General features: G+C 38.8%; 1 protein-coding gene across 4 annotated transcripts in view; it reads right to left on the reverse strand.

The window, feature by feature from the left end:
- Positions 1 to 1110: 1110 nt before the first annotated feature.
- Socs6 (suppressor of cytokine signaling 6) overlaps positions 1111 to 14529 on the reverse strand; it is a 31455-nt gene continuing 18036 nt past the window's right edge. For all 4 annotated transcript variants that reach the window (XM_036205094.1, XM_036205095.1, XM_036205097.1 and 1 more), the window contains one exon: positions 1111 to 6452. In XM_036205094.1, the coding sequence (XP_036060987.1) occupies positions 4730 to 6325 (1596 nt within the window). In that variant the 5' untranslated portion in view covers positions 6326 to 6452 and the 3' untranslated portion in view covers positions 1111 to 4729. The remainder of the gene's footprint in view (positions 6453 to 14529) is intronic.

Consider the following 14529-nt stretch of genomic DNA (forward strand, 5'->3'; position numbering starts at 1 on the left):
CTGGGTCACTTTTTAAAAAATCTGTCTGTCCATCTGCACATGTGATAGGTTCTTAGTCTACTCTATCATACAATGGCTGAGGCCTGCCCATTCTAGTCTTATAATCAAGGTTTTCATTAGTTCCATCACATCAATGTTATCTACTCAATAGGTTCTGGAAACTCTGAATAAAGCTATTATTTGGGCTCTACTAACACCAAACTTTTAAAAGTATTTCTCATCAAGTAAAATTAAAATTCGTCTTTCAATTAGCTGTGATATTTTTAAAGCGTTTACTTTAAAATAATGTTGGGGGAAATCTTTCAAGCAACATTTAACCCAAGATACTTAGGTACTGTGAGAGTGCTGTCAAGCACTCTACAATCACCAGGCATTATCTTAGGACTCACCCACACACACACACACACACACACACACACACACAATAGTTTGGATCCCAGCACTCATTTAACAAGCTGAGTAGCCCACACATGAGTGTAACCCCAGCCCTGAGGGGAACAGACATCATGCCTGAGGCTTGCTGGTCTACCCAAGAAAATTTGAGTTCCAAGTTTAGGGAAAGACCCTGCTTTCAGAAGTAATAGGCAGTGAGTGACAGAGGACATCCAATACCATTTTCTGTGTTTCCACTTGTGAATACACACACACACACACACACACACACACACACACACACACACACTCACTCACAATTTTTTACAAAGCAGACAATAAAATTCAGTGGTTATTAGAAACTTCTTAAAGATTTTTTTTTTCTGGTAAAATACTATTAAATAATGAGATGCTTTTTAATGCCCCAATCCAAACATTTTATCACTTAGCCTAACTTACTTTTTTGTAAGGTTTTGTTACTTTGCTAGTTTTAATTTAGTCTTTTAAGTCTCTCAATGCACTCCAGCCATATTAATCACTGCAGTTTATCAGCACCATCAATTGACGCCTAGGTTGGTCATCTTGAATGACACTTCACAGTTCCCTTTTTACTAAAATGTTATTTTTTTCCCACTCTTCAGTATCTGCCCATTTCATGGAACATGTCAAAACTCCGGCTAATCATATACTAATTAAGTCAGGCCCTGCACCTGGACAGATGACAGCAGATGTTGTGAATGAAACTTTTATTTACACACTGTATCTAGAAGCAGATACATAATTTTTTATACAATTGATTTCCAAAAAAAATGTGCAAGAAATTACTATAATTTGCTTACAAACCAAAACACTTATTAAATCAATGGACTTTGGATAGTTCATTCTGTGGTGTTCTCAGTACAAACAGTACACACCTGATTTAAAACGTACAAAGTGTAAACTACAGCAATCTGGATTGCAGGTATTAATTTCATAGCACGCCAACTATGAGACTTCTTTACCCCAACATGAATACATACTGTTAGGAAATTCTAAGACCTCCTCATCCTCTCTGGTTGGAGAATTTGGGTCGTTTTTCAAAAAAGTACATATTTGCCTTGTTATATTATGACTGATCAATAAAAAGGATGCTATAAAAACTTTACAGGATTAAAAAAGTATTAAATCAAATTTTTTATTATTAACGTACCAATACCTTTATAATTTTAAAGTTATTTGTGGAAGTGGCAACTGTTCATTAAAGAATATTCAACAAAACTATTGCTGGTAATGTCATTCATTTTCTAATTAACACTTCACATTCAATGAAAGAAATTCAGATTTAAATCAAAATATATTATTTGAATCATTCATAAAAGTTTCTTTCATCTATATGTGAAATGCACAGTAATTAAAATTGGCATTCCTGAAAGCAGTTGGAAATACTTAGCACTAGGAAAGAAACTACATAAACCGGTGAGATTTCAATAACTTCCATCCTATTTCAGTAATACTGGCTCAGAAACTGTGACATATACTTTGTTTTATCTCCTTAATGCCAATGAGTTAGCCTTTTTGGCACATGATTTTATTCAACAGCAAGACGGTTGCCCTATGTAGCTGGTTTCCTTAAAATTATTTTTTAGTTCCATGGTTATTTACTATAATATGTGACCTAAATTTTCAGATTATTGCACCATGTAGAAAGAAAACAGTCTTCCTTAGAGAAAACAAGGTACTTTTCAAGTACTTTCTGTAGTTCTCATATATATAAAAATGTGTTAAGTGTCTCAGGAAGCCCCAAAGTAACTTCCAGCCTTCAGCAAGTTTAGTAGTGAAATATCTGAGTAAAAAAACTGAATCACTTGTTACAAATGGACAGAGTTTTCCTGCTTGCTATTTTCTTGCCTTAACCTAGGAAATTTAAATGTGCAGATTTAAGAACAGCTTACAGGTTGTGTTTGTATTATCTAAGTTCAAAGAAACCCAGAAAGTTAACCAACTTCTATCTAAGCCAAGATACAAGACAAGGACTTACTCTTTCTCTTTCCATGTTTAACAGACAGCATCCTACAAAGCCATTTCCCACTGTTTCTTATTTCTGTCAAACGGATGTCTTGGCTACAAAAACACAAAAATACTGATAATACACCTTTCTGTGAATAATAATGCTCAATCAATAAATGCTGACTTTTATTCATAAACTATCAGAATCTGATTATTTCAAATTGAATTAGGACAGGTCATTTTAAGTATGAAAAGTTGTTTTTTGTAATATTAAGTATCAAAAGTTGTTTTCTGTAATAAAGGCTGCCCTAAAAATAACACAAAATTTATTATTAGAAAGATTTAGATGATAAACAGAATACTCTTGACATTTAGTGGGTAGATCTAAAACACAGGGCACCATGAGAAAGAGTAGGAAACAAGCTATGTTCATGTGAGACATGTTGGGGACAGTCCAGAGACTCTTGTGAGCCATGATCTTGAGAACATGTGCATGTTTCTGAGACATGAAGCCATCTTGACATTCACCATCAATATGGTGACTATGTGACACCTGGCATCTAACGTAGATGCAGGGACTTTCAACTCACCCTAGATATATTTTCAGTTGTTTAAAAATAAATTCTTTTTCAAAAAAATAGTTAAGTGTCTTGCATTAATTTGATAACAAGCCTACAACTCTGCAATAGTTCTTACTCCAATAGCTTATAATGAATGCTTGTATTATTACAATATACTCCATATTTCATATTAGATGAAAGACATCAGAAAATGAAAATCTTTGTAATAAGGTCCAACCAACATTCCATCAAAAGTAAGTACCTTGCTCCTTAGAAGTCAAGATACCATTAACACTGTAACACAATGGCATTGTGCCTTTTCTTATATCTCAATTCTAACCCTAGAAAAATTTAAAGATACAGATATGTTTGGATGACAAAGCCAAAAAGTTTGACCTTAAGACCTTTACCCTTGTGATTTTTTTTTAAGCAAGTGTAGCTGGAAATACTTTCTGAATGGGGCAATCTTTAAATACTATCACTTAATAGTTATAGTAATACCATTGCAGAACTCTGAACTTAACAATCTATTTTCCAAAATAACCTTTAAAACCTGGCACATCATTCTCTAACACAATGATAAAAAAAACTAGAGATGCCAAGTTACTTAAGAATTAGCATAATTAGCATAATCTTCAAGGGGCAGTCACAGCAGGAAACTATTTTTGCATATCTGATATGGTTTTACAGTTTTTCGTACACAATACATCACAATTTCCAATTATTTAATCGATGTCATCAGGGTTGTTGTGTTGGGGCAGAATGGTCAAACCCAGCACACTGTCATGACTACACAGAAGAAAGATAAGTCAAATTCAAAATAACTTTTCTATTCAAATCAATTTACAACTTTATATAAACTTTAATGTAAGAAAATACAACTCATTTATGAAACTTGTTTTGTCAAGTTTATGGAAGAAAAATATTGACTAAAGAAATCACAGATCAAACATTTAACTGAAAGAACCTCTCTCATACACACACGCATACACACTGCTCACAAGAAACCAGGGTTATCTCACTTTTGTAACAATGGTTTGGACTTTACAGGGCTTTAAGTTATGCCAATTTGTACCCGAGTTTAGTGACAGAAAAGGCAACAATTTCTAAATTGGGTATATATTTGTTTACAATTTTTAATGTAAGGCCATTTATCAAAAGAGACAAACCACAAGATGAAAATGAAGGCAAAAGAAAAATACAAAACAAATTATCACATCCTTAGAAAATAATTTAGAAAAGTGTTGTACAAGATATGTTGCAGATTTACATTCCATTAACCAAGATTGTGTCAATTCAGAATTCTGAATAAAACCTTTTTAAAGTGTGAGACTTAAAAAAATCATTTTTCAGTGTATATGTAAATATGTTTTATCCCACACATTTATTCAACTGGGCCATTTAATGTCATAGCAATTTTTATTCTTTACGATTCATTCTACTTTACTTAGGGTTGAATACACATGAAATGTGCTTTAATGCATAAGAATCACAGTGGATAGCAGCAAAGGACTGGGGGGGGGGCATTAAGGAGAATCTGGTCATTCACATTGTGATTATTCTGCACATTAAAGAAAGATAACTCACACTTCTAGATCCTCAAGACTCAAGACGTCCCTTTCCAAAGAATCAAAATAAACTCAAGACACCTTGCAGACACTTCCCCACCCCTGAACAAATTGATGACCCTTTCACACATAAAAACTAAAATAGTTATGGCAGCAAAGACTTCAATGGCGATGTAAGTCTGTAAACTGTACTCCAGTCTTGTTTCTGAACCCCGAAGTGCAAGAAGCAGGGCTCCTAATCTCTCAGTAGTGCTTCTCCTGCAAATAATCCTTCACTTTGTTTGGCAGAGGCAGTTTCTGAATTAAGTCTATTCTGGTGTACTGACGGATAACAAAACGGCACAGGTACTGCAGAGAGCGCACCTGCATGAACCGGGACACTGGATTAGTCAGTCTGACCGGGTAAGTCGCAGATCCAGGCAACCGTGACCTTGAATAACAAAATGCTCCGTTTTCAGAGTCCCTGATTGAATGCTCAATTAAGTCAACTATAGATGTATGCCCTTCTACATCTGGCTGTTCGTAAAAGCTGAACCTACCATTTGAGTGCTCAATTCTAGTGTGAAGTGTTTTACCATGGGAACGAAAGCTCAGGCTTAAAAGGTAACGGTCATCAGAACTATCCCGAACAAGAAAAGAACCATCAGGCACGTTTGCCAGCTTCCCCTCTGCCTCCCAGCGTGTGATAGGACCCCAATACCACCCCTGTTTTGCAAGCTTCTTCAGCTCCTCCGTAAGACTTGTCACAACCATGGGCCCACTGCTCTGCACCGAGTCATAAACTCTTGAAACGCCAGGTGCAGAGTTGGGATCGAAATTCAAATGACAGCGCACACTTTCGGCCATGTGCATGTCCGGGCCTGAGAGGCCGCTGAAGTTCCTTTGGATTGGGTTATTCTGCATTGGAGGTAGCAATGGTGAGAGGGGAGGGGCATCGTCATGACCTGCTCTGGGGTTCTGCAACATGACTCCTGTGGTGCCAATCAACAAGTTGTTCACCGAAGAATCCACAAGGATCTCTGGGGCTACAACCAGGTCCTGGTCCACCTGACTGTCGTCTTCGGAGAAGGCGCTGGCCCCTGGCAGCACGGCTGACACCTCCATGGGCGAGGACGTGTCCAGGCAGCAGCTACGCGGCCCTTCCAGGGGGCACATCCCGTCTTCTAAAGGCACGGTGTACTGAAGGTAGTCCTGAGACATGAGTCCGATAACTACAGGCACGTGTTCCTCCAGATGGAGGTGCAGGTCCCCGGGTGAACCAGGGCTGCGGCGGGGCTCAGGGTGTGGCTCTGGCTGCAGGTCCCTTAGCTCCCTGGGCTGCAGGTCCCGCAGCTCCTTGCGCACACCATTGACAGGGCCCGGGCTGGCAGCGTGCACCAGGGCCTTCACCCGCATCTCCATCTTGATGCATGTCTCCTCCGAGCTGGTGGGCCTCAGCGGCCAGGGTGTGGGGCTGTAGTGGTGGCTGCGCAGTGACGTAGAACGGATGGGCCGAGGGGCACGCACGTCCTTGAGGCCTCCAGGCGCTGAAGACGAAGAGAAGGTGTCCTCGTCTGTGGGTGCAGTCCCACCCTTGCCCTTGCCCTTCTGCTTGGCAGACAACCGCCTCTTCAAGGTGCCCATCAGGCTCTCACTTTTGGACCTGTTCTTCCCTTTCTCCTCCTCACTGCCAATGTCACAGCTGGCCATGTCCTTGCCATAGCAGCTCCCGAATAAGGAGTCATCTTTCACGAAGTCGCCAGCGAGGGACTGGGGCTGAACCACCATGAACTCGGTTTCATCTTTGCTTTTACTCAGGTTGAAAGATTTCCGGAAGGTTTTCAAACTAATTTTCTTCATTGTGACTAGTTACTTAATCTAAACAGGTCAATTTCTCTCTGGAGCAGCTGTCCCCAAACATCTGGAGGGGCTGTGATGCTTCATGGATGAACTCTGCCCAGCTTCATTTAACATCTGGAGCTATTTTCTAAAAAAGAAAAAGAAAAAAACATTTTAGTTTTCAAATAAAACAGAATTTTTTTTAAGCTATGAAACAAAAAGAGTCCAAATCTATTCTTAGGAATTTCACCCCATTTAGGATAACTGCCTGCTATATACTGGGCATTGGGCAAATAATGGGTCCTTCATTTACTCCTTGTTTTTTGTTTTGTGTTTATTATACAGGTCAGAACTAGATCTTTTCTATCTGACCAGGCTCATCTTCAGCACCAGGTCTGAAGGAGCAAACTCAGCACTGCCCATGCACCAGGGTGAAGGAGCAAAGCATAGTGAAGGCACTGTGAATGGCTTGGAAGAACAAGCACACACTTCAAGCACATACATGTACTGTGAGACCAACCTTTTCTATGGCCCCTCAATCTCCTGAAGGCATAGCTCTTGGCCATCACGGGGGCACTGCCTGATTAGAAGAAGAAACGTGACACCTTTCCAACTACTTAGTGCAATGCAGTTGATTATCCCGGAGACCACAGCTCTAAATCACTCTGACTGACTGACCACTACTACACACACAACACAGTGCAATAATATGAATGCTAGTTACGATGGTAAGCCAGTAGGAGGGACAGATATATGAATGGTAAATTATAATACAAATTCATCTGAAACACACTGCTAACACAGGTGGGAGTTGAGGGAAGAAAAGAATCTGACAAATGTTCAGTTTTAACTACAGACAGCAGCTGGTTGTTGTATAGACAGAATCTGCATGAAATCATGCTCAATGAAAGCACTCAGACCAGACAACCTATCAGAGGAACAGCTACATCATCTCCACAAAAAGCAGCAGCAGTTTAAGTCTCACTGTCATATATTGTTTTTGAAAGATACTGTAAAAATAGAATACTTATAAATATTTGGAGCACAAGCTACTTTAAACATTAAGCTGTACCCTGAGTGAACTCACTAAGTACCTGGTCTTGTCCCCAAGCAAAGGCTAACTCCCAGATAGACTTGGTAGCTGATTCTGAGATGGTAAGTGATGTCTCTAAATCTGGGGTTCCAAGAGTCCTGCTTGCCATTATCACATAGCTGCACCACAAATGAGAAAAGCACTTGGCAGGTATCTACTTGAAAAATGCTACAAATGCATATGCAACCGATTCTAATATTAAGGGGACAAGATCCAATCCTAGATATTAGAAAGTAGAAGCTCAATTACGCCATATGTTTTTAATCTCTTTCCTGCATCTTCTAGTCAAAGACTACTCTAGAATTTTTTAAAGAGTATCTATTTTCCTGTTTGCACTTCCAAAAATATATGCCATCTTTTTATAGGATTACCATCTGTCTTGTGCCCAAGTAAGTGTTCTGAATCAATCTTGCCACTTTTCTAATTCAAAGTTTTAAGTTTAAGCATACACTTGAAAATTTGTATGATACTTCAAGGGAAAAAAGATTTAAACATAAAAAAAAAAAAACAACAAAACAAACCAACAAAAAACTCTACAGGGCCAGTGAAGTGGCCCAGCAGGTAAAGGTACTTGCCATTAAGCCTGATGTCCTCTGACCCACATATAAACAACAAATGGTATATGGAAGCACACATACACTGAACATTAAAAACTGTTTAAATAAAAAAATACTCTATAGACAGAAAATGACATCTAACTGCATTTTTGCAACTTTTTTTTTTTTTTTTAAGACAAGTTCTTGGGTAGACCAGCTGGCGTAAAACTTATTATGTAGCCCAACAAAAACCCTGAACTCAATGAGCCCAAGTGCTGAGATTATAGGTGGGGCCCTCTCTCTCTGGACGCTACCACCTCTTTTTAAAGGGATGGTTCCAGGTATCCTGGTGTACCATTCATTTTAACATCTAATATAAAAACTAGAGACAAGTCAAACAATGATTTAAAGTTAACGAAGTAGCTCTGTTACCCTTATTTTACAAAAGGGAACCTCAGTCTCAGAGAAATTAAAACCTGTCCAATGAAGCAAAAATCATTTGCTCCTGGGAACAGCGAGTTCTTTCCCTGTGCCACACATCCTGCCTATAGGTGTAGTCCTTAGGTCAGTGCTCCTCAAACTTTCCACCTTCTGTGTTTTTATTCTCTTTCTCTCTTTTATTGTTTTTTGTTTTTCAAGACAGGGTTTCTCTGTGTAGCTTTGCGCCTTTTCCTGGAACTCACTTGGTAGCCCAGGCTGGCCTCGAACTCACAGAGATCCGCCTGCCTCTGCCTGTGCTGGGATCAAAAGCGTGCGCCACCACTGCCAGGCTTTATTCTCTTATAAGACCTGGAAAAATGCTGTTTGGGAATCACAAAATGTTTTAATTATGTATTTTGTATCTGTTGAAATTTTTCCTATTAGAAACTAAAACTGAGTTTAAAAATACTTATCTGTTTATTTAAATGCATTAATATACTCATTATGCATTAACATAAATCAATTTCCCGAGAAAGAACAGTATTTTCCAAACAATAAAAACAGTAAGAGAGAAAAGTAGCACCATTTCACATTACTAAAAAATCTTGTGCAGACAAAGAACACAGCTGAGCTTACATCTGCCTCTGCATTTCATCTTTCAATATGCTCTTTATTCCAAGGGTAAGGGAAAAAAAAATCTAAGAGAGCATTTTGCTTAATACCTTTTATATACCTGTGCATATTTTTCTTTGATAGTATATAAATTCAAGGAGTGGTTGTTTTGTGTGTTTGTGTACATGTGTCTGTTCACACACCCATATATATGTATACATGTGGATGTATTCCTCCATCAATATTTGAAGTTGATGTTGCAATGTCTTCCTCTATTACTGTTTCTTATTTTTGAGACAGAGTTTCTGGATGAACCTAGGGCTCACTATTCCAATGAGCTTTGGGAATCTATCTCTGGGCCCCAGCACTCAGGTTACAGGAGGTGGGCTGCAACATCCATCTTTCTACAGGAGTTCTAGGATCCAAACTCTGGTATGCTGTGGATATTGCTCTATATGCTGTGAATGTGTTGCTCTGTTTGGTTGTTAAATCAAATGCTGACTGGCCAGTAGCCAGGCAGGAAGTATAGTATAGGCCAGACAAGCAGAGAGGAGAATTCTGGGAGTGGAAGGCTGAGTCAGGAGACGCTGCCTGCTGCCACTGCCATGAGAAATAAGATGTAAAGATACCGGTAAGCCACGAGCCACGTGGCAAAGTAAAGATTTATAGAAACAGGTTAATTTAAGATGTAAGATCTAGGGTTAGGGATTTAGTTCAGTGGTAGAGCGCTTGCCTAGCAAGCACAAGGCCCTGGATTCAATCCTCAGCTCAAAAAAAAGAGTAAGATCTAGCTAGGAAGAAGCCTGAGCCATTAGGCCAAACAGTTTTAATTAATATAATCATCTGTGTGTTTATTTGAGTCTGAGTGGCGGCGGGACTGGAGGAACTCCAGCTACACTGGTATTCATATTTGTGTAGCAAGTACTTTATCCACTGAGCAATCTCTCTAGCCCAAATGATAATTTCTTAAAATTTAATTGTACTGGAAATCTGAAGCTGCATCAAGATGTTTACTTTTACTCTGTTTCATACAAATTAATTGTATCTTGCACTTTAATCATTGCTCATACATGATTTTGTAATATTATGCTTTAGTTAGTCATACAACACCAAAAAAGGGTTTTTGTTTTCGCTTTTTACAAAAATTACATTTGTGAATATCACCACTGATTCCACTAGAAAAGTCCTTAGGTAGAAAAAAGTAGTTAAGGCAATGGTGGGAGACACAGATTTTTACAATTTTAACCTTGTTTGAAATTTTAAAATGGGCCATTATCAGTAATACTGTCTATTGGATTCATGGAAATGAGAGGCTCATTCTAACCATTCGTGGGGGAAAAAAATCCTGAAACTTAAGTTGAATGACCATATTGTTCTTTTAAGTAAAAATGGTGAAGAAGGAGTCTAACGTCAGCCTGGGATATTGGAGAGGCTGATTCTCCCCAAAATTAAAAATTTAAGAAATTCAAGAAATTTGGGGTGATAAGACTTAATTATGGTGGGGCTTAAATGGGTGGATCCATTTGTCAAAATTCTATGAACTGTGTACTAAAAGACGTGATTTCATTGTAGATGAATTATACCTCATTTTGAAAACTCAAACAGAAATTTCTAAGAGTCATAGATTAGGTAACAAAAACTCTATTTCCAGGCATGGGGAACTGCCTTTCAAAATGGAATTAACTTGAAAGCCTCCTCCCTGAGGACTATCCAAAGGGAGAAAAGCAATTCATAGCCCCACACAGTTGTAAGGTCTAGAAACCACAACAAGGACCAGCATAGCAAGATACACAAAAAGGGTGTGATAGTGGCATTTGTATCTTGGGGGTAACCAATAGTCATCCCATTTGACTAAGGTCTATTCAATAGAAAAGAATTCAAACCTGGTACTAAAAACTTAGCCAACTACCCTTGGCTGGTGAGGTCACAGACCCAGGAGAACCTACTATTGCCACTTTGCTAAACCAAGATATCACCCAACTGTACTCTAAATACCTATTTCCTTATTTTCACAGGCATGTGTAGCTCATCAGAGAAGCTTCTTTTTGCAACAGAAACCATCACAGAAATCCACAGCTGGCCATAATGCAGAGAACAACTGGCCATGGAGTGCCTACCCCCAATTGATACATCTACAACACAACTCACACCTAAGGCTTGGGGAACATTGCAGAAGAGGGGGGGACAGAAAGACTCTAAGATCCAAAAGTTCAGAACACTGGCTACTAGATGTTTTTAGATATGATACCGAGCACACCCGTGGAATCTTAACAATAGAGTCACCTAAACAAGACAGTTGACAACCTGAAGTAGATGGCAGAAATCTCACAAAATCCTACCTCTAGAGAAAGAGCTATCTATAAGCAATTAATGGCAAACAGAGAGAATTAATCTTCAACGATGGGGCCCTTGAAAGGTAATCCGATCTCAAGTTGTCAGCCCTAAACACATATTCATGTAAGCAATACTAAAGGCTCATTGGGTGGTGTTTACAATGTTTATGCACATATGCATGTGCAACAATAGTTGAAGAGATCACGTATTTGCTAAGGAGTGCAGTGGTTCTCATTAAAATCAAAAAGGGGAAGAGGCAAGCATGGGAATTATGTAAATATACTCACATCTGAAATTCTTTTAAAAGGTAAAATGTAATGTTAAAAAAAAAAGTGAAAGAAAAGTATCTTCTGGTCAGAGAGATGGCTCACCAGTGAAAAGTTCTTCTGCTTTTGTAGAGGAGCTGGATTTAGTTCCTGGCATTTAGTTAGAGCCTTATCAGATGACTCACAATCATCTGGAACTGTAGTTTCAGAGGACCTGACCCTCATCTGGCCTCTGAGGGCATTTGCAATACATGTTGTGCACATCTACATTCAGGCACACACATACATACATAAAATAAAAAATTAGTATTTAACAAAACGATAATACTGCACACTTGGAAAGATGGCTCAGTGTTAAAGAGCACTGGATGCTCTTCCAGAGTACCTGGGTTCAATTCCCAGAACCCACATGGCAGCTCACACCTGTCTGTAACTCTAGTTCTAGGGCTTCTGAAAATCTCACACAGACATTGATGCAGGCAAAACACCAATGAACATAAAATAAAAATAAATTATATAAATAAAGATAATACCTTCACCCAGGAATTGGGGGAGTTAAATGAGCAGCATGATATTGCGAAGGATATCCCAAACTCAACACTTTAGCTTGTCGATCAAATAGAACTTGGAAACAGCTTTGTAAGATTACTTGAAAAACAATTCATACATGCATAACCAAGTAGACATGTTTGTCTTTTGGTATGTTCTTTGCCAAAGCTATAAGACAACAATGTCCTTCCATCATTTGGTTTAAACAAACCTACTGTTGCTTACATTGTTTATAGTGATAAATATAAGCTCCATATTGCCAGAGTGACCGAAACTAAGTCTTTTGAATACACTGTTTCATCAGTTCTTATCATCTTAAAGCTTTGTAAATTTAATGAAGCAGTTATGACACTGTGAAACTAAACTGAGTTTATGCATATCTCAGCTCTCCTTAGCAATGATATGATCTTAGATATAACTAAATCTACCACTTATGTAACTTATGGAGTTAAAATATGCCTATATATGAGATGACCTTAAAGCAATGCCATATACCAGTAGGCAAATGCTTGCAGCTAGTAGTAAGTAGTAATAGTCCCATTAAATAAATAGGGAAACTGAGGCACAAACACCATAAGACACTTGCCTAAAATCACATACTTGATCAGTTGATTCAAAAGTCTGCTTAATCACTACACACACCTTTATAATGTATAATTCATCTTAGAAAAAACACAGCTTTAACCTAAACTGTAGGAAGAAACAACAACAACAACAACAACACACACACACACACACACACACACACACACACACCCCAAATACCTATAGACTAGTTTAATAAATCATACAGGTGAAGAAAGATGTTCAAAAAACATTACTGAGAAAAAGAAAGCTATAAAATAAAATGCAAAAATGGTTCTATTTCTGTGTGTGTGTTTACATCTAAACTGGCACATCAAACACCTCAGGTGATACATGAACAACAATAGTCATACCTTTGAAGAATAGGAAAATATGGTCAGAAAGCCCATTTTCCTTATTCAGGGCTTTCTGTAACAATCACTCCAAGCCACCTTATCTGCCAAAGTTGAACAACGCATTATAAGACAAGGCTCTGCCAAAGGTACTCCCCTCAAATCCTCCCTAGCCATGTCCAAGTCTTCCTAGTTGTAAATGTCACAATGAAGACAGCCTTTTCATGTCTGACCTCATTCTATACATCCCACACTCACTTCAGCACTGCTTTCCAATTCAATCACAACTCAATCTACTGTGAACTTACAACACATGCAGCCAAATCCCTGACATGTAACAACATGACACCTGAATTCATCCAAAGCAGTGGTTTCCATCATTCATACGATTTCCACAGGTTTCTTCATTTATACCCATTTCTTTGCCTCCACCACTTCTTTTATCATCCCAAGACATATGATTGTCAAGACACTGACAAAACATTGTACTTCCCAGAAGAGTCTGAAGACTTAGCTACAAGCAGTAGTTAAAAACACAGGCTGAAGGACAAAAAGCACTACTCTCCAGGACTTCAGGTTCCAGCACAGCATGTAAGATGTCAGCAATAACGTGCTGTACCATCCAGTGACTCAAACTAGCAGTAGGGATCTGATTCCATACATCTCTTCTCATTGGCTGACTCTAGAGCTAATGATTGCAGCTATGGAAGTCAGAATGCACCAAAAAGTACATTTACTTTCCTGTCCCCTCACAAGAGTTCTACTTAAAAGAGGCCACCATCATTCCTATGTTACAGAAAAACCAAATAAGCCTCAGACAGTTTAATGATGTCTCCCAAGTCCACAAGGACTCCACTGAATAACACGCAAGCACTGAAAGCTGGTGAATGACTTAGACAGAAGTGACCGCTTATTTCAACATACTGACATGAATGAAGCAGGACAATTCACAGGGAGATCAAGTACACAGATAAGCCATTCTTCCTGAGTCATTTCACAAGACCACTTATTTCCTAATGCTCTGGATGCCCCATGGTATGTTTCCTCATCCAGAAATACAGGCAAAAACAGTAATATGCCTAGGGGCATACCTGTAGCATGATGCAATAAGGAGGCTTGTGAGCCCTTTCCCCCTCAAAGTAACTGCAGCTGAACTCATATGTCAAGTAGTACTAAGATACATGCTCAGAAACATTAATGAAGTCTAGAGAAAGTGATCTATGCAGGAGATGGCAAGGTTGAGAGCAAGAGAGGAAGGATTCATCAGAAAGGAAATCACAGATACAAATGAGACAAGGGAGGCCAGAAGGGACTAGGATGGCACATTCAAATGCTGACAGACATTCTGCTACCAAGAATTCTACAGCCAAAGCAATGTGGGTAATTAGGAAGAAGAATTAGCAAGAACATAAACACCCATGTGTTAAAAAGAGGCTGGGGTGCTAGCAGGTCTGAACTACAAACACACCAGGAGGAAAGTGCTCCAGAGAAAGTGTCA

This window comes from Onychomys torridus, chromosome 13 (genome assembly GCF_903995425.1).
Source record: "Onychomys torridus chromosome 13, mOncTor1.1, whole genome shotgun sequence".
NCBI lineage: Eukaryota > Metazoa > Chordata > Mammalia > Rodentia > Cricetidae > Onychomys > Onychomys torridus.